We start from the raw sequence: 24,972 nt of genomic DNA, 5'->3' as shown, positions 1-24,972 counted from the left end.
GATAAAATTAAGCTGACCAGTGCTTATATTAACATTTAAATACGTTTTTAGCCTTTAAGTTAAAAAAGCTATTGAAGTTCACCAGTAACGTTAATCAAAGGTAAATTGTGTCCTTATCCCTATTGAAGTTTCATGAACAGCGTATGGGAACTGCTACTTTTCTTAACGCTGTATGGGATAGACCAATCATAATAGTTTGCGATAGCGATATTATTATGGCCGTTTCTCAAACGGAAATCTGTATCTTCCGGAGGACGCTTTTGTAGGCTACAAATGTTAACTACGGAGGATTAAGTTCGATTTCGACGTTATTGTTGTGACTATGATTATTTAAATCATTATTAATGTAAAAAAAATATTTTCGTTGAAACTGTGATACACTACATCAAAAGTCTGGGGTATGATTTATTTATTCAAACACCCATTAAATTGATCAAAAGTAAATAATACTAAGTCCTAAAAAATAATACTAATAAAAGTTATTATTATTATTATTATTATTATTATTATTATAAATAAGACAAATACAATATACCAGAACAACATTTTACTACAAGTTGTACTTGTACAAATTGTATGTGACAATATAAATCTGGTGCAAAACTACTTGGATATGTGCAAAGAATGCTTTAATCATAAACTTGCAAAAAGAGAAGAGAAGAACATCATAACATTTCAAAATGTCAAACTAGAATAGGAAGATAACACATCACCAAACTGAAAGTAAAGAACAAGAGAAAAAAAAATCAAGAGCACAAACTTTTTTAAACTTTGTTTAAGAGTGAGAGGTAAAAATGTTATGCAGGAACACGCATCCACTTATCATAATTAAATGCTACCATGTCATTGCTTTTCTATGTAATTTCAAATTAAATTTTTGTAACTTTTTTTTCTTACAGTAGTTTTGCCGTTAAATGTAACTAAACATAACCTCCAACTTACTGCCTGTGTAGCTCACTTGCTGTTAGGATCACCCGTTATGCAAAAAGGAAATTACAAGTATGACACACTAACATAATAATTTCAATTATTTATTAAATAAATCATTTATGGTCTTATGAGCAGTAATTTATGCTATTTACTCACTCTTAACAGACATCACACAACAGAAAAATCTGATAATATAATCTTTAGAACCAGATAATCAGGACATTATCTGGGATTGTCAGAAGGGAAGAAACCTGCCCAAAATCAGCCTGATTGTTTTGTGGTTTGTGCGTAGCCTAACTCTAGATTTCAGCTATTTCAAAAGACCTTGATTAGCTGTTTCAGCTGTGTTTAATTAGAGTTGGAGCTAAACTCTCATAGTTCAATTTATTTCCTTCACAGACTGTATTTGGCATATGATCTGACACGCATGCTTCTGTATTTAACATAAACACACTGAAGAGCCGCTGTCAACCCCGACACCAAACCCCGCATAGAGGGGCTCGGTAAATGTGGAGTGGAAGGTGTAAATGTGAACCATTTTGCCAGTTTCAGAGGAAACGCTGTAAAAAGACAAAGAACCATTTGGATGATCTAGATACACTCCTATTATATTAGAACAGAATGAGGGTGCAGGTATGTCAGTTCTTGCATTATTATGCCTGGCATAGTAATTTTTACCAGAGCAGACCAGACTCCAGGACTTTTCATTGAGTCCAAATCTGCAGTCGCTGCCCCCTTTTCTGTTGATACCTCGATATGTGACTGCAATATGACTCCAGCCACTCCATTCAGCCTCCCAGTAACAGCGTCCAGTCAGGCTCTCTCTACACAGAACCTGCTCATAGTGCTCAAATCTTTCTGGATGATCGAGATATGGCTGCTCCTCTTCCAAATATGTTGCCTTTTTGTTGTTCTCAGATAAAATGAGATGAGTGTTTACTGTGTTTTGATCTAATGCGAGATCACAGGCATCTGAAGGAAGATTAAACATAAGTAATATCAAGTTCTATGATGTTTCACGTTTGACCTCAGTGTAGGATTGCGAGACACTATTCTTCTATCGCTGCTTTAGAATGATTTGTGTTCTAAAAATCACAAAAAAAATTGAATAAAAAAAAAAAAAAAAATTTAAATGTGCGTGGAGCTCTTTAGGGAAAGAACTTACATTTCCGTAGTCCTGGTGTGTTTCTGAAAGACTCACCGTGGTCAAAACTATAAGGATAGAAAAAGGCATGGAAAATAATCTTGGAGAAACAAATACATAATGGGAGGGGAATTAAAATCATATGATTTATAAATGTATGTGGTATACATTAAGTAAGGAGCACTGAATTTAATTCTTTATTGTACAGCCAGATCTTTTAGTGAAATTTATTTGTGGATCATTCTTGACAACATAAAACATTTGAATTTGTTTTTAGCATTGAGCATATTATAATTAATGCAAATTTCAACTCTGTGGAAAGTAATGTAACATCTGGTTACAGTATTTGGACTAAGCTACTAGTCATTGAGATTTTTTGGGAAAATAACTTTGTAAAATGTATGAATAGAATAGAATGATTTTATATTATAAATTTTAACACATACACATGTAAATTACATGATTTTAAGTCTACCTACTTAAGTATCTCCAGTTTACAGTTTGGATGGTTCAGTCGATCAGAGAGCATCTTTACTCCAGAGTGTCCAAGGTGATTGTAGCTCAGATCCAACTCTCTCAGATGTGAGGGGTTGGAAGTCAGAGCTGAGGCCAGACAACAACAGCCTTCCTCTGTCACCATACAGCCAGACAATCTACAAGCATGCATATCAAGTCAGATAATCTACACACACACACACACACAGATCGTTTTTAAAACAGTTTACACACAGTATCAGATTCTATTAAAAGTGAATTGTGTCTTTGCACATACTGCTGGAACTATACTATATATTTATTTTTAATAATTGTTTCTTAGAAACCTCAATTTCTCTAGTTGACAGTTTGGGCTCTTCAGCCCATCAGAGAGAAGCTTCACTCCTGAATCCCGCAAGTCATTGTTACTCAGGTCCAGCTCACTCAGGACGGAGTTTGATGATTGCAGAGCTGAGGCTACAATTTCACAGGATTTATGAGTGAGATTACAGTCAGCCAGACTATAAGAGAACAAAACACAATTCAAATTAGATCTACAAACAATGGCATAAGGTAGTTTAAATAGTTTAAAATGCAGCAATAATTAGCTTTAGTAAATGTAAAAAATGTAACACGCACAAAGCTTTTCTGCAGTTTTTCACAGCTGGTAAGAGTTTTTTCCGACCTTCTTCTGATGTATTAAATTTCTTGGGATCAAGTTCCTCCAGCACCTCTTCTGACATCTGATACATGTAGGCGATTGTTGAGCAAAGTGCAGAAGAAAGTTTCTTCTCTGAGTGTTTTTCTGATTTCAGAAAATCCTGGATCTCTCTGTACAGAGTCTGGTCTTTCATTTCAAAGAGACAAAGAAAAAGATTGATGGATCTGTCAGCCGAAAGATCGTGGCCATGTTTAATTTTGTCCTTAATATAAGCAGTTGTTTTCTCAATGCTCTTTGAGCAGCTGTGAGTGTTAGTCAGTAGATCCTGTAAGAGTTTCTGATTGGAGTCCAGTGAGATGCCCAGCAGGAACCGGAGGAAAAGATCTAGGTGTCCATTCTCACTTTCTAAGGCTTTATCTACTGCTCCTCTGAGCAAATTATGCAGTGAATCAAAAAACCTTAGTACCTCTACAGTATTGATTGCATAACAATAAAACACATAAATAGCAGCAAGAAACTCTTGAAAGCTCAGATGTATGAAACAGTAAACTTTTCTCTGATGAATTACAGATTCCTCTTTAAATATCTCGGTGCAGATCCCAGAGTACACTGAGGCGTCAATGACATCTATGTCGCACTCTTTCAGATCCTCCTCATAAAACATGATATTGCCTTTCTTTAGCTGTTTGAAAGCCAGATCAGCAAGTTTCAAAATCACGTCTCTGTTGGCCTGTCGTAGTTTACCTGGATCTCGCTCATCATACTTCAGATTTTTTATGTTTATTTGAGTGAGCAGAAAGTGAATGTACATTTCAGTCAGAGTTTGAGGGATTTCTGCACTGCAATTTAGTTTCAGGATGTTCTGAAGTACCGTGGATGAGATCCAGCAGAAGACAGGTATGTGGCACATGATGTGGAGGCTTCTCGATCTTTTTATGTGTGAGATTATTCTGCTGGCTTGATGCTGATCACTGATCCTCTTGGTAAAATATTCCTCCTTCTGATGGTCATCGAATCCCTGAATTTCAGTTATCCGGTTGATGTATTTTGAAGGTATCTGACTGGCTGCTGCTGGTCTGGACGTGATCCAGATGTGAGCAGAAGGAAGCAGGTCTCCTCTGATGATGTTTGACATCAATACACCAAGTGATGAATACTCATTTATATCAGAACACACATCACTGTCTGAAAACCTCAGTGAAAGCCTGCTTTCATCCAGACCATCAAAGATGAACGCAACTTTACATTCATCATAAATCTTTGGGTCCAGCTCTTGAAGTTCAGGAAGAAAGTCAAGCAGAAGTTTGTGGATATTGTACTGATCATCTTTAATCAAGTTTAGCTCTCGAAATGGAAGCACAAACATGAAATCTACATCCTGATTGGCTTTTCCCTCTGCCCAGTCGAGAATGAACTTCTGCACAGAAACTGTTTTTCCAATTCCAGCGACTCCTTTAGTAAGAACAGTCTTTATTTTGTCATTCATCTTTCTTCTCTTCCCCTCACATCCTTCTTCGGGTAAGGAATTAAAGAGATCATTGCAGTGGATAAGAGTGTCTTGTGAATGTGTTCTCTGTGACTTCTCCATCTGTAAGACTTCGTGCTCTTCATTTACCCCTTCACTTTCTCCCTCTATGATACATAACTGTGTGTAGATCCTGTTCAGGAGAGTTCGGTTTTCCTGTAGTTTGATTCCCTCAAATAAGCTTTCATATTTGATCCTCATGCTGGTTTTGTATCTCCTTTTGACTCTCTGCAGGGCATCCTCCACCAGAAAGTCCTGCTGCAGGTTTGTGCAACAAAGAGCAGAACTAGGTCCTCCCGATACTTTATTTGTTTGTAGAAGAGAACGCGTTCTAGATCTCTTCTTGCACTGAGGACATTCAAAGTCTTCTGACTGACTGAACTTATCCCAGTAGCAGCTGATACACTTTCTGCAGAAACTATGATTACAGGTAATTGAGACGGGATCTCTCAGAGCCTGCTCACACAATCCACATTTGGAAAAACCCTTCAACAAACACCTGCAGAGAGATTTTATGTGTTAAGTCTTATATGCTAACCAATGTTGTACAAAGTTTTGCAGTACACTGTCACTTTTCAGTAAGACTCAAGTACATGCCGATGTTGCTTTGTGAATGTGATTACAAACAGATCATAATTTGAAACTTTGTAAGAAACCAAAAAGCCTACGTTTATCATTCTGTCCTGTATAGACTATTAAAGGAATAGTTCACTCAAAAATGAAAATTTAATTTAATTTAATTTAGGCACACTAAGGGCATCTAAGATTAGATGACTTTTTTCTTCAGTAGAACAGAAAAGAAGACTTTTAGCTGAACTTGGTGATTCATTAAAAATAGGTCTGCGGCTGCCAATTATTAGAACCCCCAAAAAAATCAAAGAACAGAAAATTAATACTGTGGCTCTTGACAATACACAAATTTTTATCAGGCGAAATGATTGGTCTGTGCCAAAAGCTAAACATTATTTACAACATTATTATCTGTAAGCCATAGCCTCATGCAAACAGACCAAAGAGATGTCCGTTGATTACTTGAACGAGTTCGCTAAATCAGACTGAACCATCAGAAACTATTTATGGCTTGGGAAGCACAGATTACTCAATCAGGACTCACTTTTGGACATGCCTGAAGGTCACTCTGAATGATGCAATTTATGCTTCTATGATGCTGGCGTTTGCCAAATGATTTAACACTCCAACAGGACACTGAAGTAAACAGTTCCAACTCAGACCAAAGACCAATGAGCTGGTGATATGTGCATGAGAAAACCAAGCACTTGAATGAAGAGATTAAATGAAAGTTTTTTTATGTTTTCTCAGCGTTTATGTAAAAAGGTAAGCATCAAGACAAGCTTGCTCACTTTTTGCTTTATAACATCCACATTTCACATCATTATTTGACACTTTAATTAAAATACAATATATATATAATTATTCCATTATGTGATTATCTAAACAAACTAGTGAACAGAAACCAATTAAACAATTAGAAGCCAATTAAAACAATCTCAAAGAACCAGTTAGCAGAAAAAAATAGCTAAGTACTATATATTTCATAATGTTTTAAATTATGTTCAGTTTCTTGCACAGACCATTTGTTTAATTTCATAAGACTTAAGTATATCGTCTTTTTTATTTTCAAAAACGTGCAGCCACTTATTGTCCTTTTATGAATCACCTATGTTTTCAGCTAAAAATCATCTTTACTGTTCAACCGAAGAAAATCTTAGATGGCCTGAGGGTGAGTAAAACATCTCATTTTAATTTTGCGTAAACTGTATGTTAGTATCCAAGTTTGAATCTTGTGTCTCACTTGGGGTCAGAGTTAACTGCTCCTCCACTGAATTCAGGTGGCATGCCCATAGATACATCACTCTTCATAGACACACAACTAGGTTCTGGTGTTCCCGCCCTTTTGGTCTGAGCAGCACCCTTTCTCTTCTCGTGGAAACTCATTTTAGAGGCACTACCGCTCTTCAGAATTGGCTGGTGTTACGTCTGCAAATACATACATGTACACATTTAAATGGAGCGTAACTGTTATGAATGTAAATATCAAGAAAAAATAATTGAAAGACATTTGCATTAAGACTATCATTCCAGCGTAATCATCAAGGAAGTTTGTACACTGAAGTCCAACCCCTGTTTTCCTCTTGCTTTGGAAGTGTTTTGGACTTTTGGATTTAAATGTTTTCAGAAAGCAATTTTATAGATCAGGACATTTAGCTGGAAGCAAAGGTTTGAAATGTAAAACATCTTGATGTGTTTTTTTCTTACAAACGTGGAGCACACTGTAAAAAAATCCAATTAACAACATGTTGGAAGGGCACAAATATTTTAGTTGAACTAATTTTATTGCTTGGGCTTAGTTGAGAAGACATATTTAGCCTGCACAAATATATTTTAAAAACATTAAACGAAAGGTTATTTTCAAATCCAGTCAAAATTCAGACTGCTAAATGTTGACTAAGCTAATAAAAAATAGTCCAATCAACACCGAGATCATTCTGCACATGCAAACCGCCTGAGTGATTTCAAGAGAGAAACAGCACGCCATCTTGTCCAGTTCAGGTAAATAAACCTTTTTAGACTAAATTTAACGAGAAAATCATGCGACATTTTGGATTTTTATAATCATTTTATAAAGTATGTTGCACTCTAAAATTGCTATATAATCGAAAGCCAAATTTCTAACCAATTTATGTTCCAGATGTGAAGCTACACCAAAAATAACCACCCAAACATTAAATTTTTTCCGATGCAGGTTTCTGTCACCGATCAATCATTTTTCAAGTCACAATATCACTTCTATTACAAAACAGTAGTTAAAATACGAAACCTTCCCAACGATGTGTTGTCAAAATGACAAAAACACAATAAGATAATGTCTGTGTTTAAAAATACAAACGTTTAGAGACAGACTACAAATAAATTGTAAGCATTAATTCATAATATGTCGATATTAACCTAATAAGCTACTGCTGAAAAGCTTAACCTGATCAATCATGTGAACTAGAACGAGAGCTGGTATCAAACACAGGTCTTTTGGTTGACAAAACAATCTCACTGAGCCACAAAAGGCTTGGTCGGCTGAATAAAAAGTGTTTTACTGTGTATTCAACAAAAGTACAACAAAACTGAAAATTCAGGCTTCCACAAAAGGTACAGAAAACAAAAGCAGCAAAATATATCCATAAGCCTCAACTTGACATAATTCTCAACACAATACACCCACAGAAAGTTCAAGACTGAACACAACTGACTGAGAGAGGCCTGAATTAAGTAGACAAAAACACGTGTCACAAATGACCCTGATTAGCAAGCAACAGATGTACTCTTTTCACGACTGAAACCACCTAGTGGTTGGGAGAGACATTACAAGACAGAAGTGACAACGCCAACTAGTGGCTTGGAGAGTCATTACACGCTAGAGTCTTACGCGCCCTTTCGAAATGAAACCCAAAAAAAAACAGAAGTACACTTTTACTGCTTCGCTCCACAGCTTCGCAAATGTTTCGTGTTAAAATAGCATTCCTATTTCTAGTTACTGAAATCAATATTGCGTTATTGCAATCGACTAATATCTACACGTTCATTTTGTGTTTATTTTGGTCCCTTAAAATGGATGTCTGAATACAATATTAAGTGCGTCGATGCCACAGGACAGCACTATTTATATTACAAAATCCGAAACTCACAAAAATATAGGCTACCTCTCAATGAAACCTGTTGAATAAAGTCGTCAAACTTTAACAAAAAGCCTGTAATTATTGTTTTTATTGTAATTTATACTCACCGCTCCTTCGCCGTCCCCGTGTGCTTCTTCTGACTTCTCACATGTCTTTATGTTGTGTCAAAATCTGCTAGTTTCACTTCAAGGTCGACATGGCGTAAGGAACGAGTCGGTACCGGCTGGACACTTTGTTGCAACGTTTTAAAACACATCGTCACATTTCCGCACAGTTAGGCTATGCTCACACTTGGCGTCTTTTCTGAAGCTGCCAGCGTCTGTTTCGCATCAGAAACCCATGGAAGTAAACCTAAAAGGTCCTGAGCGCATTGTTGAAAGTGAGACAGAATAACTAATTATATATAACATTTCTATATTACCTAAAATATTGTATGTTATGTTTTCGAAGCGCCATCGTGATTCTTTGAATCAAAGCAATATATAAATCGTCTGGGAAAAGGACAACTAATCGAAATAAAACATTGAACTGCCCCGGAATTTCAGCGAGAATGATTCCGATTTTATTACATTCAAACAGCTAAGAAGCCAAAAAAAACTTAGTTTTTGTTTTTATAACAGCCTACTAATATAAAGCCTAGTCAAGCAACACGACACGGCCAACTGATGTTTTCCCCTGAAAATTTGGCATTTTATACAAGAGTAAAAAATAAAGTAGTTTTCAATTTAAGTATTTGAATTTGTTGAAAGGACATATCGTCGACTGTTTTTCTCCATTTGGTTGATGAAAAGAGTTCAAAACAAAGATCCGTCTGAGCAACGCACTGATTCGCGATTCGAATCATTTGATTCAATGATTCAGTGGCCCATTCGCTTATTCTTAAATGAATCAGCTGTCTGAACGAATCGTTTGAAGGCATGCTTCAAAGACTCATGATAAAGTTCGTCACTTGCTGCCACCTACTGGCGGTTTGCTTCCATTGCAGCTTATCTTTGCATTTTTCCCCCCAACATTTCGTATTTGTACGTTAAATATGAACATTAAAGCACTGAGCTCAGAGCATTATTTATACTTTATTATAATTACTTACATTGTTGTATGCAGTATTAAATCATATAAAACGTAATTTACCAACAACAAAATTGTGGCCTGTGAAAATGCCTAGCAAAGTGCCTACTAAATAGTAAATTTGCAAAACAACTGGTCACAGTGGCCGGTGCCTAAAAAAAGTTAATGTCAAGCCCTGGTTATTATGCATTATAAAAGTGCATTTACCTTTATAATAAAATATTGCCTATAACATTCAAATGTATTTTATTATAATATGTGTGTATGCGCGCGCGTTTAAAAAGTCACTTGTCAGCTGCGTTACTCGTGTCAACTGTGATATGTGTGGGTTTATGTTATCTTTTAAATGTGAACTAAACCGTCAGGGGGAAAAAAGGACGGGGATATCTCTGGAGATGGGTGTCTTTGGTAAGGATGGCGAATAACACTAAATGCAGCATACTGTGGATTTATGTTAAAGAAAAGTTACATGCTGATAGCATCTCACAGAAGAGCCATTATGATATCCTCAAAAGCTATGTGGGCTATTCTATGACATAGAATGACTCGGTAGCTCCTAGGAAAACATAGCTTCCCGCTAAACACGTGACAGTGATTATTCACATGGAAGTACGGGAACGGGACGTTCAATTCAACTAGTGTAGACGAGTACGTTTCACTTTTCCAGAAGAGGTTGCTGCCGTATTAAAATCAGAGTCTGTTGGTGTACTGCCGTAAAAGCGAAAGTATGAGGCGTAACCTGAGCGCATCCACCCCTACCGAAAGACTATAGAAGGGGACTTTGCATTACCCCGGAAAGCACAAAAGTGTCGAATAAAAGTCAAAACAATACCTATCAACATACAATAATGGATCAGTCTGAGAGCGGTTATGTTGCTTCGATAGACTCTGAAACCAGACCAGACGAAGTAAGTTAATGAATTATTTGTTTTGCTACATGGGATGTTATATTGATAATGATAGTAATGCAGTAGCGGCATTACATGCACAAGAAAAAAAAAGAAAAGAAAAGTACTAAGCATTTAAGAAGTTACAGGCGTTTTATTTCATGTCGCGAATCGGAGTGAACTGCTGCCGTAGACACGCAGCCTTGTATAGAAACCATGCTTTTTGTTGAATAATGCATTCGAATTCAGTTTTTTTTGACAAACATTGTCGTATACTCCCAGAACGTTTATGACATTTGCAGAACTGTACATGCGTCTTTTGGTTTCTCGCTACTGTCTGCCATTATGGTGCGCGTATGCCTCCTTAAACTTCTCCATTTGTAGTCTAAAAAAAGAAAGAAAGGCATGCGGTATTAGAGAAACACCACGGTTAATATGACTTTTTGGGTGAACGCGAAGTTCCACACGGACTACTTTTCTCATTACCAATAAATTATAGTCTTTGTCATATGATATCTCATTAAAGTAGCTTACACTGCGAAGTTCCCCTCGACATCTCGCGATAGGGGCGCGCGGTTGTTTTTTGGGACATAGCTGATGACCGGCAACCATGCTCCGTATCTAGATATTTCTAATATTCAGATTTTTTCCCCTCTGACAGTTCTGGGGTCAGCAGTCAGCTGTTCCTCTGGTTGTGGTTGAGGAGATCTTCCTGAACCTGCCTGCACATCAGGTGGTCCGAGTCTGTCGGCTGGTCTGTCACCAGTGGAAGGAGCTGGTGGACGATTCGTCACACTGGAGAAAGCGCTGCAAGAGAGAGGAGATCCAGCCCTACAATGCTTCCAGACCCCCAGAGGACTGGCGTCTGTTTTACTTTCTATCTAAGTTTAGAAGAAACCTGCTCAAGAATCCCAAAGCTGATGGTAGGCGTGGGACGCATAACGCATAAGTGTCATTATAATGAATTTTGCACCGGGTGACTCTTTTCTGATGCTTTTGTTAGATGGACTTCAGGGTTGGGAGGTTGTAGGTGACGATGGAGGTGACCACTGGGTGACAGAAAGGAACAGAAAACCATTTCCAGACAACACAGTCACCAAATGTTTCGTAACATCTGATAGGTGTGATTGCCATGTTAAGTTTATTTAAGTCCATGTTTTAATATGAAGATAAATCCAAGCCAATCCACGCATGAGTCGCCCAACTCATCTTTGTCCAACAGTTTGAAGAAGCAGCTGATTGATTTGAAGAAAGAAGGCTACAGCGATGCTTTCATGGATCAAGTGCGACCTCGTATCAAAATATCAGACTGGTGAGCGATCCCTCGAACCCCCACAGTGCTGGAATCTGTCATATTTGCTCGCTTTTCATGTCATTCTATATCCGTGTGACTTCTTTGCACAAAAGACTACTTTTTTATGTTCTGCAGAAGGCTAAAAGTCACACATGTTTTTTAAAGACGTGACTGAGTGTAAACAATAACAGTTTTTGAACCCTAAGGACACAGCACCGGTGATTTTAATATGAAAAAAATATTTTTGAACAGAGCCGTATTTATTGGATGACTTATCTGCAGGTACACCTCGCTCTCTTATAATGGAAGTCAGTATCGATTGTCTGTAGAGTTGCTAGATCAGGAGAAAAAACCCATCAGTACCTATCATCCTTATAAAGTTTTCTGTCAGCAGGGGAACGATCCATGGTGGCAAGTAAGTAGAATAACACTGACAGTCATTCCCCACGTAATCAAACTAATAGTCAAAGCTTTGTTTGTTCTGCTTCATTTCAGATGAACTATGTCTTTGCCAATTATGGACCTGGGGCCCGGTTTATCCTTTTCACTCATGGAGGGATAGGGTGGTCTGGATTAGGGGTTACTAACAGCAGTGTGGAAATCTGTCCAGCTGCAGATAGGTAGGAATTCTAAAGAACTCTAATATTTCTGTTGTAGATCACATCACAAAGCGATTTTATACTGTAGATGCATTCTGTTTCCATAAAAAGATGCTTTTATACAAGACGCATACTGCTTAGGGTACCAAAAACAATGACCACAGTCATGGTTCTCAATAGGCAAGCATTCGTTTTTACTCTAATTAATTTGAGTTAAAAGTTTAGGTTTTTTAAAACCTAAATAATAAAATAATCAAATTTTAAGAAATATGATTTTTAATAAAGAGTGGTTGATTTTTTTCTGCTAAGTCTGAATGAAGTATGGGATCATTTAGTGATACGTTCTGTAAGTTTAAGACTGATTACACTGCCATTATATGATATTAATGTTTCAACATTTCTTTCAAGCATTAGAACAACACAAGGGTGAATAAATAAAGACAGGAATTTTATTGTGCGGTGAACTATAGGCAAAGACAGCAGCAGGTATATTAGACTGCTGTCACTTTAAGACCTAATGCATAAATACAGTATATTTGCCAATATTTGGCAAGACAGGCATTTTAATAATTACTGTGCGTATTTGACCGTTTAAGCACTATAAAGGTGACGCACCTTTATGAAATTGTAATGAACATGTGAATACACATCTACAATGATTCTGCTGCAAGTTATACTTCACAGACAAATCAAACCACTATTTGCGCTATGTGTTTATGAAAATAATTTCAGCGCATTTCTAAACAAATTACAAAGTATGATGTGATCTGAGCATTCTATGTGTACGATTGGAAAATTTTTAGGTATGCTAACGTTCACCTTTTTCATAATAGCATTTCTCTCGTCAAATGAAAGTAAAAACCAAAAAAATAATAGTAGTCTGCCATAAAGATGCCCCCCACAAGAAGCAGATATGGGTGCTGCCACATTAAGAGTTATTATCTCTGGTCAGAAGAGCAATGTTTGACATATAACTAATGGAAAAGTGCCTATTATATGTGTCTTTGTTGGTTTACTGTAACATCGGCAGAATATAAGACATAAGTTCTTTGTTTCCAACTATAGGTTGAGATGCACAAAATCTAACTTGCTCAAGAATCCCAGCGCAGAAGGTGATTGATATAATAAAGATTGTACAATAAGTGTCACTGTAATGAAGTTTTGTGTGTCAGGTAATGGCTCTTTTCTGATGTTGTCTTTAGATGGACTTCGAGGATGGAGGATTGTACATAGTGGAGGTGACTGCTGGATCATAGGAGAAAACAAGAAACCAATTCCAGACACAGTCACCAGATGTTTTGTAACATCTTATGGGTTTGTTTGATTTTAGATTCCTCAAGAAAGTTTCATTCTGTTCAGTCGATCTCCAAGCCAAGTCCATACACGCGAATCACCCATAAACTTTGTCCTCAGGCTATGTTTGAAGCAACAGCTGATTGACTTAAACAAAGAAGGCTACTGCGATACTTTCATGGATCAAGTGCAACCTCATATCAAAATATCCGACTGGTAAGCATTCACTCAAACTTTCATTTCATGCTACAGTCTCTTAGATATGTTATGTGATACATTTTTTTGGAATTGTGGTTGGTAGGATTGACTTGATAAAAATCAGATCCTAAGATATCCCGGGTTGTTCATACAAGCACTTTTATGTAATGTTTGTCTGCTGCAGGTATACGGCGCTCTCTGTTTGTGGAAGCGAGTATCAAATCCGCGTAGAGTTGCTTGATCAGAGGAAAACCCCCATCAAAACCTTTCAGCCTGAGAAAGTTATATTTTCATTTGGGAACAGTGAGCCGTGGTGTGAAGTGAGTTGAATAATACTGACCATCCAATCATTCCCCTGTATTTAAGAATATACTAAAAGCTTAACGGTCCCTGTGTTTCTTCTGCTTCATTTCAGACGAGCCACATCTTTAAGAATTATGGACCCGGGGTTCGGTTTATCCGTTTCACTCATGGTGGAAAGGATACACAGTACTGGGCAGATCATTATGGAGTACGGATCACTAACAGCAGTGTGGTGATCTATCCAGCTGATGAGAGGTAGTGAAGATACAACAAACAAGTAGGATGGAGGCATATCATGAAACAAACTTTAAAAATAAAAATAGAGTACAAATGATAACTATTTCTGCTTCGCCTACTTGAATGCATTGGCTGTGTTAATGAGGACAGTGAAGACCGCAGCCCCTAGCATCAGCTCTTAAAGGGGACATGAACTGAGAAATCAAAATTGATATTTCATTGATATTTCAGGGAACAGTACAAATTAATAATAAAGGCAGTTTAAATCCTGTTTAATGTGTCTCTTATAGCCAGGGAACGAGGTTTGTCTTTAAATTTAAAGCAATTTTTACTTTACAAACAAATCAAACCACTGTTTTATTTTGTTTTATCGTGACTAGAGCTTATGATCATTATTTTAATGAGTTTCTAAACACCGTGGCAAAGTGGGGTTTTGTAATACCATCACAATGTGACGCTTAACTTCTGCGTTTCCCCTCATAGCTTCAGACTCACAAATCGTAACTTGCTCAAGAATCCCAGCGCACAAGGTGATTCATATAATAAAAATCGCTCAAATGCCGCCATAATGAAATTTCGTGACGGCTGACATCTTTTTTTCTGACGTTCTCATCAGAGGGACTTAAAGGATGGGAGATTGTAGAAAATGGAGGTGACCGCTGGGTGGCTGCAGAAAATAGGAGAACGTTTCCGGTCAGCAAATGCTTTGTGACGTCTTATGGGTGTGTTTGATATTTTAGATCCTTCAAAACTTGAGGTCCATACATTTCAGTCGATGTTGCATATGAAAATAAATCAGCCGATTTAAATCATATACTTTGTCCTCAGTCTATGTTTGAAGGAGCAGCTGATTGACTTGAAGGAAGAAGGCTACAGTGATGCTTTCATGGATCAACAGCAACCTCATATCAAAATATCCGACTGGTGAGCGATCCCTCCCATTTCATGCTAATGTATCTTAAGTGGTGGTTTTCATATTTCATACCATACGTGAGTAACCTGTCCAATATGTGCCTTATGCTGACATTTTGGTTGGTAGTATGAAAACCCAAAGTGACATGTCATTCATATTTAAACGTTTTATGTTTTTGCCATATTATTTTAATGTTAGAATCTCCATTAGCTCTTACACAAATGGCGTGTATGACCTTCGAGCAAGCTTTTAAAATGCCTCGTTTTGTTAAAGCGAGAATAAAAGTTGACAGAACTTTCATTTTTAGGTGACCTAGCCCTTTAAGAAGACGGTACCGGTATTAAATGAGATTCTAATGGGACGCGATTTATCTGATGTCCCGTCTGCAGGTATGCCCCACTCTCTGATTGTGGAAGTGAGTATCAGATCTGCGTGGAGCTGCTTGATGAGAAGAAGAAACCCATCAGTACCTTTCAGCCCGAGAAAGTTTTCTTTCGGCAGAGGACAGTTTGCTCATGGCGTCAAGTGTGTAGAATAACACAGACGGTTCAATTATTTCCCTTTAATTGTCTAAGTTTAACTGTCCGTGTGTTTTTTTCTGGTATTTCAGATGTTCCACGTCTTCGGAGTTATGGACCTGGAGTTCGGTTTATCCGTTTCACTCACGGTGGGAAGGACACAAAATTTCAGAAAGGCCAGCATGGAATACAAGTCACTAATAGCAGTGTGGAGATCTATTCAACTGATTAGACGGAGGGTTTTCCAGATTTAAAACGAAAAGTGACCTTCGAATGATGAATGCAATATGCTTTGAGGATGTTATCATTACATAGCTCTATATTTCATTAACCACTGCATGTTACGCTGTTAAAATTATGGACCTTAGTTGCCAACTGTAACTACAGCCGTATACATGTACTTCTCATCATATAACACGTGCAATAAGCATCTCAACGTTACGGTTTGTGCATATACTAAATAATGCAAATTAATTTATAAACATTTTAAAGTGTGTCTTGGTTTGAGAAACCAGTTGTAAATGAAGATGTTTTGTCATTATTTTGAAAAAGCACTAATATTCATCTTAATTCATATCACATGTTATGAGAGAGACTCAATTTTTTTTTAAATGAACATAAACACAGCATACATTTATAATACCATTCCATTTCAGATAACAACAGTGATCTATTCTTTCATCTTTCCGTTAGCCAAATTATCTTAAAAATGGGCAGGCATGTTTAGTCTTTATATGTATTTCAATGACAGGAATGACTCTCAAGTGTGTCCTGTCTTCATACGCTTACATTTATGGATAAATAATTGACAGAAAATCTACAGTACTTTAATGAAGGTTAACTTACCTTCTCAGAAATGTGGATTTTTCTTGAAGTTTATAGTCTAGCGGCTGTGCCTATGTTTTAAAGCAGTGTATGCTGAATTAAATATTGTTTCTCAGTTACATGCCTAGGGCTACAGCTGGGGTGTGTGGTGCATTGCAGGTTGTACATTGGGCTCCGGTCCAACTTGGTAAAATCTCCAGGAGCCCCCAGAAGCTTTCTTCCTGCTAAAGAGTGTCCTGATTATCCTGTACATTATGCTACAGCAGACAATATCATATTAGTGGAATGTGCTACAGTTTATTGGCACATACCACTGAGAACCACTGTACAAATAAACAGTGGCGTGTGTCTGTGACTCTGGATCATAAGATGCCATATAACTAAATGTTAACATGGCTTCTTCTAAAAGCATCAAACACCAAGAACAGGTTTGCAAAGACAATACACATACAGTATCATAAGATTTCTAACAGAGGCAGTCAGGATTAGATTTTTTTTTTCTGTTGGCATTTGAGAGAATTTTGTCATTAGTCACTTACCCCCGTGCCGTTCCAAACCTGTAAAAGCTTTGTCTTCAAGACACAATTTAAGATTTTTGATGAAACCAGGAGGCTTGTGACTGTCCCATTGACTGCTAAAACCCATCTGATGGGGATAACTTTTTTTTTTGCTTGTTTCATCTGACCGTAGAAGCCAGTGCCGTTTGAAGTTCCAGTCGTGTCTGACAGCTGTATATGCTGGAGTTTCTCTGAGCTAGGAGAATTTTTACCCAATTGAATTGTGGTATTTTTAATTAGGTTAAAAAGTGTTTGCAAACTCAAGTCTGTACCAAATAAAATGTTCAACACCGCACGTTTTGACTCCAAATTGAGATCTATTCAACACCTCCATGTCATTCCCAGCCCAAAAACATATCACCGGCCTTGAATAAGGACACATAGATTCTCTCGTAACTTTTATTGGTTACATCACTGAGTGCCTTATCTGAGTTTACATTCCCTACTCATGTTTGTATATACTCCCTGACAGTACTACAGTGCCTTGAGGGGGGAAAAAATGATCTGAATAGTGTCTGATGCAGTTCTCAACTGAACACAAGGTGGAGACATGCATCTAAAAACAAACATCAGTCAATCATTTTAAGCAACATCCCAACAAAGCTTTTACTTTACACACACTCTCTCTCTCTATCTCACACACACACACACAGGTTCTGAATGCAGCTTGTGTCAGATGTTTAGTGCTTTTGAGGCAGCTGAGCTCTGGAGATACACCTGGTTCACAGGTGGTCACAACCTCAAGTAACTCATTATTTACATACAGACGGGTTCATCTGTTAATGGGTCTATCTACACAAATTGTATTTTTATTTATTCAGTACACATTTATCAAGGTATGTGATGAAGTGCCTGAAAGACATTGTTAATAGGGGTAAAATATATATTTTTCTTTAGTGAGTATTTCTGTGGGTATGTTTGTTTGTGAAAGTCACATTAAAGAATTGACTCTTTATTGTCCCAAGTTCATTTAACACACACTGACCCGGTAGGGCATGTTGTCACAATGGAAACCTGCTGATATTTTTTTTTTTGTTTTAGGCACTAAAAAAGAAGAAATGATTACTGAAGATCACATTTATGAATGTAATAAAATCACAGCGTGCTGAAAAACATTTAATACCCCAAACTCACCCTAAGCTGACATTTGTAGTTATTACTACTATTTTGCAGAGATTAGTTGTGATTAACACTGATTCTTTATGTGGCTTTCTCTACATCACCTGCGTTGTGGTGATTGTTAGTGTGTGTTAAAGGTACAAAACACATTTTATTAATAGCATGGCCTTAATCATTCAGCAGAAAGGAGGTTTCAGATTACTCTGAAGTAAGTAAAGAGAAAGAAAAGAAATGAATTCTTAAGAAGAGCACGAGCAGACATCTCTAAAAAGCTTGATTGTCATCTTTTGTCTTGTTTTTCGTGGCACACACAGACCGTAAGCAGTTCTTTTCACATCCTGTGATGCCGTGGTGACCTACAACTATTAGCCCAAGGCATGTTTTCATGCCTGCTAAACCCGACCTATAGGTCCGACCTGCCTCATATATCCCAGAGACACAGGGTTTTCACGTGGAAAGAAACAGCAGCGACCTTCAGAAGTCCTGTCTTCAAGGCCATAAATCCATATAGGTTTGTTTTTTGGCGGTGGAATTTTTTCTTTAAGGAAGTCAGCTGCATACAGAAAGCACGACGGCTTTGTCATGAAACAGATTTCGCGGCATCGACCAAAACGCCTCTTCGTATGTGACCAGAATTTAAGGATACTCTAGCTTTAATAAACAACCAAAAAACAAAGGTCGGAGGTCATTTGACATTCGGCGTTAAATATACTGCAGCCACGTTAACACCTAACTGGCAACCGTTTATGGAGATCGTCTCATTCCAGCCTCAGCGTCACCGTTTGTGCTCTTTCAGTCACGTCCTGACAGCGGTGTGAATGGGCATACCAGAGCAACATTCCCAAACGACACCTCTCTCCGTATACTTTTACATCCGTCAATCTTATCTGCTTTTTTTTTGCTCTATATCTTTTTGTGCGAGCACTTGCGAGACTAGTTGAGATCGGTTACAGACCTTTTGGAGAATGCGCGAGAGGCTATTTGTGTTCGCCGCACGATCTCAAGTTACAGGCCTCATACTGTAACAGAATATTTCGAAGGGCCCAAAATGGGTGCGGATGATCAATAACATGCTTTTCACATCACACTAGACATTCCTTTGTCATCTTTTGTCAGGATCCGTGCAGTTTGGATCTAACAGGCTTTTTGGTTTCGCGAAATGAGCCATTTTAATATTTTAAAGTCCATCCTGTGCGTAAAAAGTACCTTTTTCTTCTTCTCTGAAATGTGTTTACACTTCTGAGGGGGATCTGCAGTACATTACAGTGCAGTTTAGGAGGATGTGGACGAGGTGTACGGTCTCAGAACCGAGATCACGAAGGTCAGGACCCCCTCAGAGAGATAATGTGAAACACCTGAGGCCCCGGAGGAGCTCGGAGAGCTTTCATACGGAGTCTGCTGTTGAGAGCGAAGCTGGAAATGTGAGGCCCCACAGCTATCAACACGGTTCCGGTGATAACCTTTGCATTATGGACCGAGTTTCATATAAAATGGGTCATTTGTTGCATAGACAAAAATGGCACGACGGTATCTGGAGACAAAGTACGATTTTCTTAAGCTTATTTAAATCTATGGAAACTCTGTGTTCATGTATTAAATGTATTGAATTATCTTAATTATCTCCACTCATTTTAACCAATGAATGGACATTGTCATGATTTACTGAATCAAATTATTGGATTGAAAAAAAAACCCCAACATAATAAAAACGTATAATGTCTTAATGCTACCTAGTGAGAACCACTGGTCTGTAATATATAGCTAACACCATAGAAGCATTTTATAAATACTTTCATACGTAGTAATATGTTTGGTGGTAATATCTATGAACGAAGGATGAAATTCCCATTGGACAACTTGCCCCACTCGTAAAGCTGATTTTAATAAATACGCAAAACTGGTTTCTGTTAATATTTACTGGAGTAAACAGACTGAAAACGACATCTGGCTCAGCCCAATTTTTATTTTCATTAAAGATCATTTTTCTTAATGCAACATTAAAACAATCTGACAAATGATTTAGTCATTAAAACATGAACATTTCTTATTTAGCACTTAAATACCGTTCCAAGTCGCTGCATGTACGCGAACACAGTCTGGCCTTGCTTCGGATCAGCGCATTCATGATTTACGCAAATATATATTTCACAAAAAAAAAAAAAACTAAACAATGAAACAACACAATTACATTCTTTAATAACAAGACATGAAAATGTATTAAATTCTGCTGGGAGATGAGATGTAAGGCCTCCCTAGAACAAAGAACCTATAGTTTAATTGAGGTCAGTATTACTTGTATAGTAAAGAGAACTGCATTGCAATAGACACGAGTTCCCTGCATGCAGCTTTTTTTTTTTTTTTATTGGGATGATATATAATATGCTCATTCTTATCGGTTTCATTCAGTTGTAAGAAAACTAGTATATACAGCTGAAGAATATATTGTCACACAATCATGCACTTGCTGGTGTGAGGTTACGAAACATCTTTTCAGCTCGGCGAGAGGATGCACTTGGTTAAATAAAAACTACTCTACTGTATTTTTGTTCGGCCCGTGTGTCGTAACGGCACGTACTACATTTTCCTTAGACGGTAATAACGCAGATCACATTCATCTGTAATCTTCTCGAAATAAGCCCTGAGCAAAAGGTCCTGTAAACAAGCATCACATTCATTTACGCACTTCATGCTACTAATCTAAACTAATAGGCAACAATACATTCTGAATCTACTGTACCGACTTGTGCTGCTAACTGATTCGTTACACTGATCACGAGTTTCTTTGCTCCTTTGAATACATGAAAGAGAGATATTCTTAAAAAAAAGAATAGAAAAGAAAGAAACAATGAATTAGGATTTACTCACCCTTGCATTTCTATAACAGAAGATGTTTCGCAGAATGTTGGCACAGCTTATTTTATACGGTGCAAGTGAATGAGAACAGAGGCTGCCAAGTTAAAAAAAAAAAAAGAAACATGTACTCATTATATACGTAGACTATAAGATTTCAAGCCATATGATGGATCTGTGTGAGGAAAAGAACAACTTAGCAATACTTCTCTTCATAACCACTGGTTACGATGAACATCATAATAACCAGTCAATTTTGGCAACGATAACATCAAATCTGGCATAATGCGTTTTCTCATGCCATATGCAAATATATGCCAACACATATTTAAGAGCTAAACTGAGATAAATAGGAATACGGTGCATGATTCACTGCTTTTTTTGATAGTTCAATGAATAGTGTACTCAAGAAAGATGATTCGCTGAAAATTTGAAAGTCATCCAAGTTGTACTCCTTTGTTGGAGTAACTTACATTACTTGTTCAACAATGGATACTACGCAGTGAATGGGTGCCGTCAGAATGATCGTTCAAATAACTGGAAGTAATCATCAACTCTACAATTCATCAATTAAGGTCCTACATAAAACAAAAAGCTCGTAAGAAACGAATCCATCACGATGCTTTGAACTTAACCAAAGCTTCCAGCTAAAATACAATTCCTCTATCCATAATGCAGGTTTATCCAATGTCTCATCTGAAACAAAAGCTTGAAACAAATACATCTATGAGTGAGAGGGCAACAGGGCGTTTTCTTATTGATTATGAACTGGTATTTTGTTCAGAAGGTTTAAAATTGAAAAGCTTTTTTTTTTTTTTTACAGATATGTCACAAGACATTACTTGATGGACTGAAGTCATGTGGATTATTGAAAAGTTTTTAACCAGTTGTTTGGACTCTGACGGAACTTAAATGAGTTCAGATGAAGACAAAAATTCATCTGATGGCCTGGGGTGAATACATTTTCAGCAATTTATAATCTTTAGTGAACCATCCCTTTAATTGTACTTTTTTTGTAACGACTGGAGCTTTACAGAGCAGTCCAAATTCACTTTCATTGTATGCAAAAAAAGCTACGTGTAGATTTAGAGTAAAGTGATCATGGCATTTTTGTAGGTGAACTATTCATTTAAGAGTGTGGCTAACTATTTTTGAGAAGTGCATGCTGTTTTCAAGTGCAGTTTTTTTTTTGTGCGTCCTTTGTGCAGGATCGAGTATGATAAATAAGTGTGTTCACTTCGCCCATTGGCTAATACGGTCCATGCGGTGCCATTTCACAATGTAAGAGGTCAGCTAGTCATTCCTTGGCGAGTCTCTGTATCAAAGAACACCATTCTGTCCGTTTCCGTGTAATGTAAGTGGGTGTAATGATCTGAGCGGGCAAATGGGGACAGCCCTCGACTCTAGCACTATCGCATAGAGCCTCAGCATTACAGATCACATACATGCCACAGTCATAGCTGTTCTGCTGCGAGGGGCTTTGCTCCTCCACAAAGGGCACTTTCGCTCCAGTGCCTAGAAAAGCCTCCAACTTGGCTGCAATACGCCGGGCATGCAATGAATTGCTTCCACTCTGGGAGTCGTAGTGGGAAAACTGGTTGGCGTCTCGCTGATACAGAAGCAGGCTCCAATGGGAGCCACCGGCCGTTTGGTTAGAGTTGTCATTGACAGCCAAAAAAACACATCGACGAGATGCAAGACTCAAGGGCTCCAGGAAAATGGCGAGTTCCTCTTGACACGAAGCGTACTTTATAAACTGAGCGACTTCAGGGCTGATGAAGCAGACCTTCTCGCCCAAACTTCTGAAGCGTTCTGCTGCAAAGTATTCGAAGGCGAAACCTATGACCTGATCGTTGAGCCAGTGGGGTCCGTTTAAAAGCGCCACATCTGAGCGCCGCAGGAGACTGTCCTGGTAGCTCAGTACCACTGGATCCATCCTCAAGGCAACCCGGATGATAGCAGCGGTTACTGTGGGGATGAGACTTTTAGGATTTTATTGATTTGCATACATAGAGCCAAAGCTAATACAATACTTTTACATTGTACACTTTATGGTTTCCCACAGAACACTTCAGCATATGCAAATAACTACATGTATATTTTAATGCATTTTGTTTTTGCATTTTTTTAGTATTTCATGTGATGTATCTGATTTTATGCTATTTCTCATTTACTTTGTTTTGTGTGTGTGCGCGCGTGTGGCATTTGATGTTTATGTTTAAGCTGCATTTTATGAATAACCCATTTTATTTAAATAGTGATGTTTATAATGTTACTCTATCCATCTATCTTTCTTTGACTGTACACATTTTTTGCATATACTTTCTGTTCGTTTTACAATTTTTCATTTGGTTTTTAATTATTTACATAATTTACTCTGTTCTTGTGTTAGTTTTAAGAAATAAGACAATTTAAACTGCTCATACGTTCTTCGGTATTACTTGTATTATTTGCAGAAAATGCCTCAGTACTGAACTGCGCACTGCTGCAGGCCAAACAAACAGCGATTTAAAAACACAAACATCCCGCTAATCAGTTTTCTTCATATTTTTAATAATACCTGTCAGCCATCTAATTACAGCACATCGTTTCTTACCTTGCTAAAAGAAAGAGTCCACAAAGTAAGCTTTCATAACGTCCACCTTCCTCTCCCACAAGCGCAACGAGGGCAGGTGCCGTAAACCACTCACTGTTGTTATAGAAAATGTCGCGCTTCTACACGATCGCGACAGTGTTGAGGGGCAGAACGCTTCCTCGCCTCGCGTACACGCCTCTTTCCTACACCCGCTGGTGATTGGCTGACGTTCGTGACGCAACTAAATACGTAACGCATCTCTGAAAGGCAGCCACCGCCCATCGCCGCAGCTGACCCCGCCCAATTCCTCCCCGATTCCAAGACCAGCGCGTCTGAACGCTGATGAGAAGCAGCACTGATTAAGCAGAAAAAACAGAAAGGAGTTTCAGCGAGCGACTCCCACGAAAAAACAAACAAAAAAACGCCGCACTGTTGGGAAATTTCAATGGGAAAAAGACTGTAGTCATTTTTTTTAGTCAAAATGGCACAGCGGCACGTATGTTTGGACACGGGAAAGTTGCAAAGGACAATTTGAGAGAGACAGTTCTGGGATATTAGTGGACTCGAGCTGCGCTGGATTTGATCTGTCCTTAAAGGCGAAGCGCAGCACACTGGATTTTTACGCTGAACTCAAGAGAGGTGAGGTTTAATGTGTTAAAACGATTTTCTCCTGCGCTTTCGGCGAATTACACAAACAAACTCATCGCTCCCGGTTGCCGTGTTGACTGGAAGTTTCCCTGCAGACACCGGACTTTTATGTGCTGCTTTATGTCCGTGGCTTCTCGGGACGTTTGCGCGTGGCATGCGCGCGACGCTAAAATTGTGATATTTCTTTAGCTTTCGAGTCGGCAGACATCAGGGTTACCAGTGAAGGGTGTAACTAGTGTAACTGTGTTGGAATAACTGAGCTGACATTTCAGAGCGGCTGAGTAAACCCCTTTTAAAGTGTGACAGATGCCCAGGGTGGAGGAGATGATGATGATGATGATGATGATGGTGCATGTATTATTGAACACTCACTTCAGCCACAGTACTGCAGTAATCATGGACCAAATCTGCACAGTCATCCGGACTAATGTTTCATTTTCCTCTCAGTCACTGTTCTTTTTCTGAAGCGCCGGGGCCCTGAAAGTGTGTGGGGTTAGAGCTAAAGATGTCTGAATGTCATTGCATTTAAGTGGAATCCACATTTTTTTTACAGCTTTTCCCCGTGAACTAACGTCACTTTTCAGAGCTATTGTCAGTGATTTTGGTGGATGCAGGTTAAAAAAAAACACAGGTGTAGCTCATCACATTACCAGCTCTAACAGTAA

The 24,972-nt window shown here is 38.1% G+C and overlaps 4 protein-coding genes and 1 long non-coding RNA gene across 16 annotated transcripts in view; 2 read left to right on the top strand and 3 right to left on the bottom strand.

Annotated features, from left to right (window-relative positions):
- Nucleotides 1-543: 543 nt before the first annotated feature.
- LOC122348738 (NACHT, LRR and PYD domains-containing protein 3-like) lies at nt 544-8,750 on the bottom strand. Its single transcript, XM_043244557.1, is given in 7 exon segments — nt 544-1,902; nt 2,096-2,142; nt 2,554-2,727; nt 2,896-3,069; nt 3,188-5,233; nt 6,548-6,732; nt 8,531-8,750. Coding segments are annotated over 6 exon segments (3,177 nt in total). The 5' UTR covers nt 6,691-6,732; nt 8,531-8,750; the 3' UTR covers nt 544-1,309.
- A 1,396-nt stretch (nt 8,751-10,146) lies between these two features.
- On the top strand, nt 10,147-17,410 carry LOC122349687. The gene is given in 17 exon segments (XM_043245826.1): nt 10,147-10,399; nt 11,040-11,301; nt 11,382-11,499; nt 11,601-11,690; nt 11,955-12,087; nt 12,168-12,292; nt 13,337-13,383; nt 13,474-13,585; nt 13,685-13,780; nt 13,947-14,082; nt 14,178-14,320; nt 14,786-14,832; nt 14,919-15,024; nt 15,131-15,226; nt 15,605-15,740; nt 15,826-15,838; nt 15,841-17,410. Coding segments are annotated over 17 exon segments (1,845 nt in total). The 5' UTR covers nt 10,147-10,339; the 3' UTR covers nt 15,966-17,410.
- Nucleotides 10,513-11,046, bottom strand: LOC122349688. The gene is made up of 2 exons (XR_006251479.1): nt 10,913-11,046; nt 10,513-10,763 (listed from the first exon to the last, which is right to left on the bottom strand). It is a non-coding gene; the product is annotated as an uncharacterized LOC122349688 (long non-coding RNA).
- A 2,767-nt stretch (nt 17,411-20,177) lies between the features above and the next one.
- senp8 (SUMO peptidase family member, NEDD8 specific) lies at nt 20,178-23,810 on the bottom strand. Of its 3 annotated transcripts, XR_006251481.1 has the most exons (3): nt 23,681-23,810; nt 21,100-23,066; nt 20,178-20,486 (listed from the first exon to the last, which is right to left on the bottom strand). XR_006251481.1 is itself a non-coding variant. In XM_043245850.1 (2 exons), exon 2 carries the CDS (start codon nt 23,018-23,020, stop codon nt 22,382-22,384), a length of 639 nt encoding a protein of 212 aa, XP_043101785.1. In that variant the 5' UTR covers nt 23,021-23,066; nt 23,681-23,810; the 3' UTR covers nt 20,178-22,381. The 3 variants fall into 3 exon arrangements, 2 of the variants coding, with proteins under 2 accessions (XP_043101785.1, XP_043101784.1); XM_043245850.1 differs by having other exon boundaries at nt 20,178-23,066; XM_043245849.1 differs by having other exon boundaries at nt 20,178-23,052; nt 23,681-23,801.
- A 154-nt stretch (nt 23,811-23,964) lies between these two features.
- myo9aa (myosin IXAa) overlaps nt 23,965-24,972 on the top strand; it is a 96,640-nt gene continuing 95,632 nt past the window's right edge. For all 10 annotated transcript variants that reach the window (XM_043244852.1, XM_043244850.1, XM_043244857.1 and 7 more), the window contains exon 1: nt 23,965-24,298. The gene's annotated coding sequence lies outside the window, so the exon portion shown is untranslated. The remainder of the gene's footprint in view (nt 24,299-24,972) is intronic.

This window comes from Puntigrus tetrazona, chromosome 7 (genome assembly GCF_018831695.1).
Source record: "Puntigrus tetrazona isolate hp1 chromosome 7, ASM1883169v1, whole genome shotgun sequence".
Taxonomy (NCBI): domain Eukaryota; kingdom Metazoa; phylum Chordata; class Actinopteri; order Cypriniformes; family Cyprinidae; genus Puntigrus; species Puntigrus tetrazona.
This window is presented reverse-complemented; position numbering and strand designations above follow the sequence as displayed.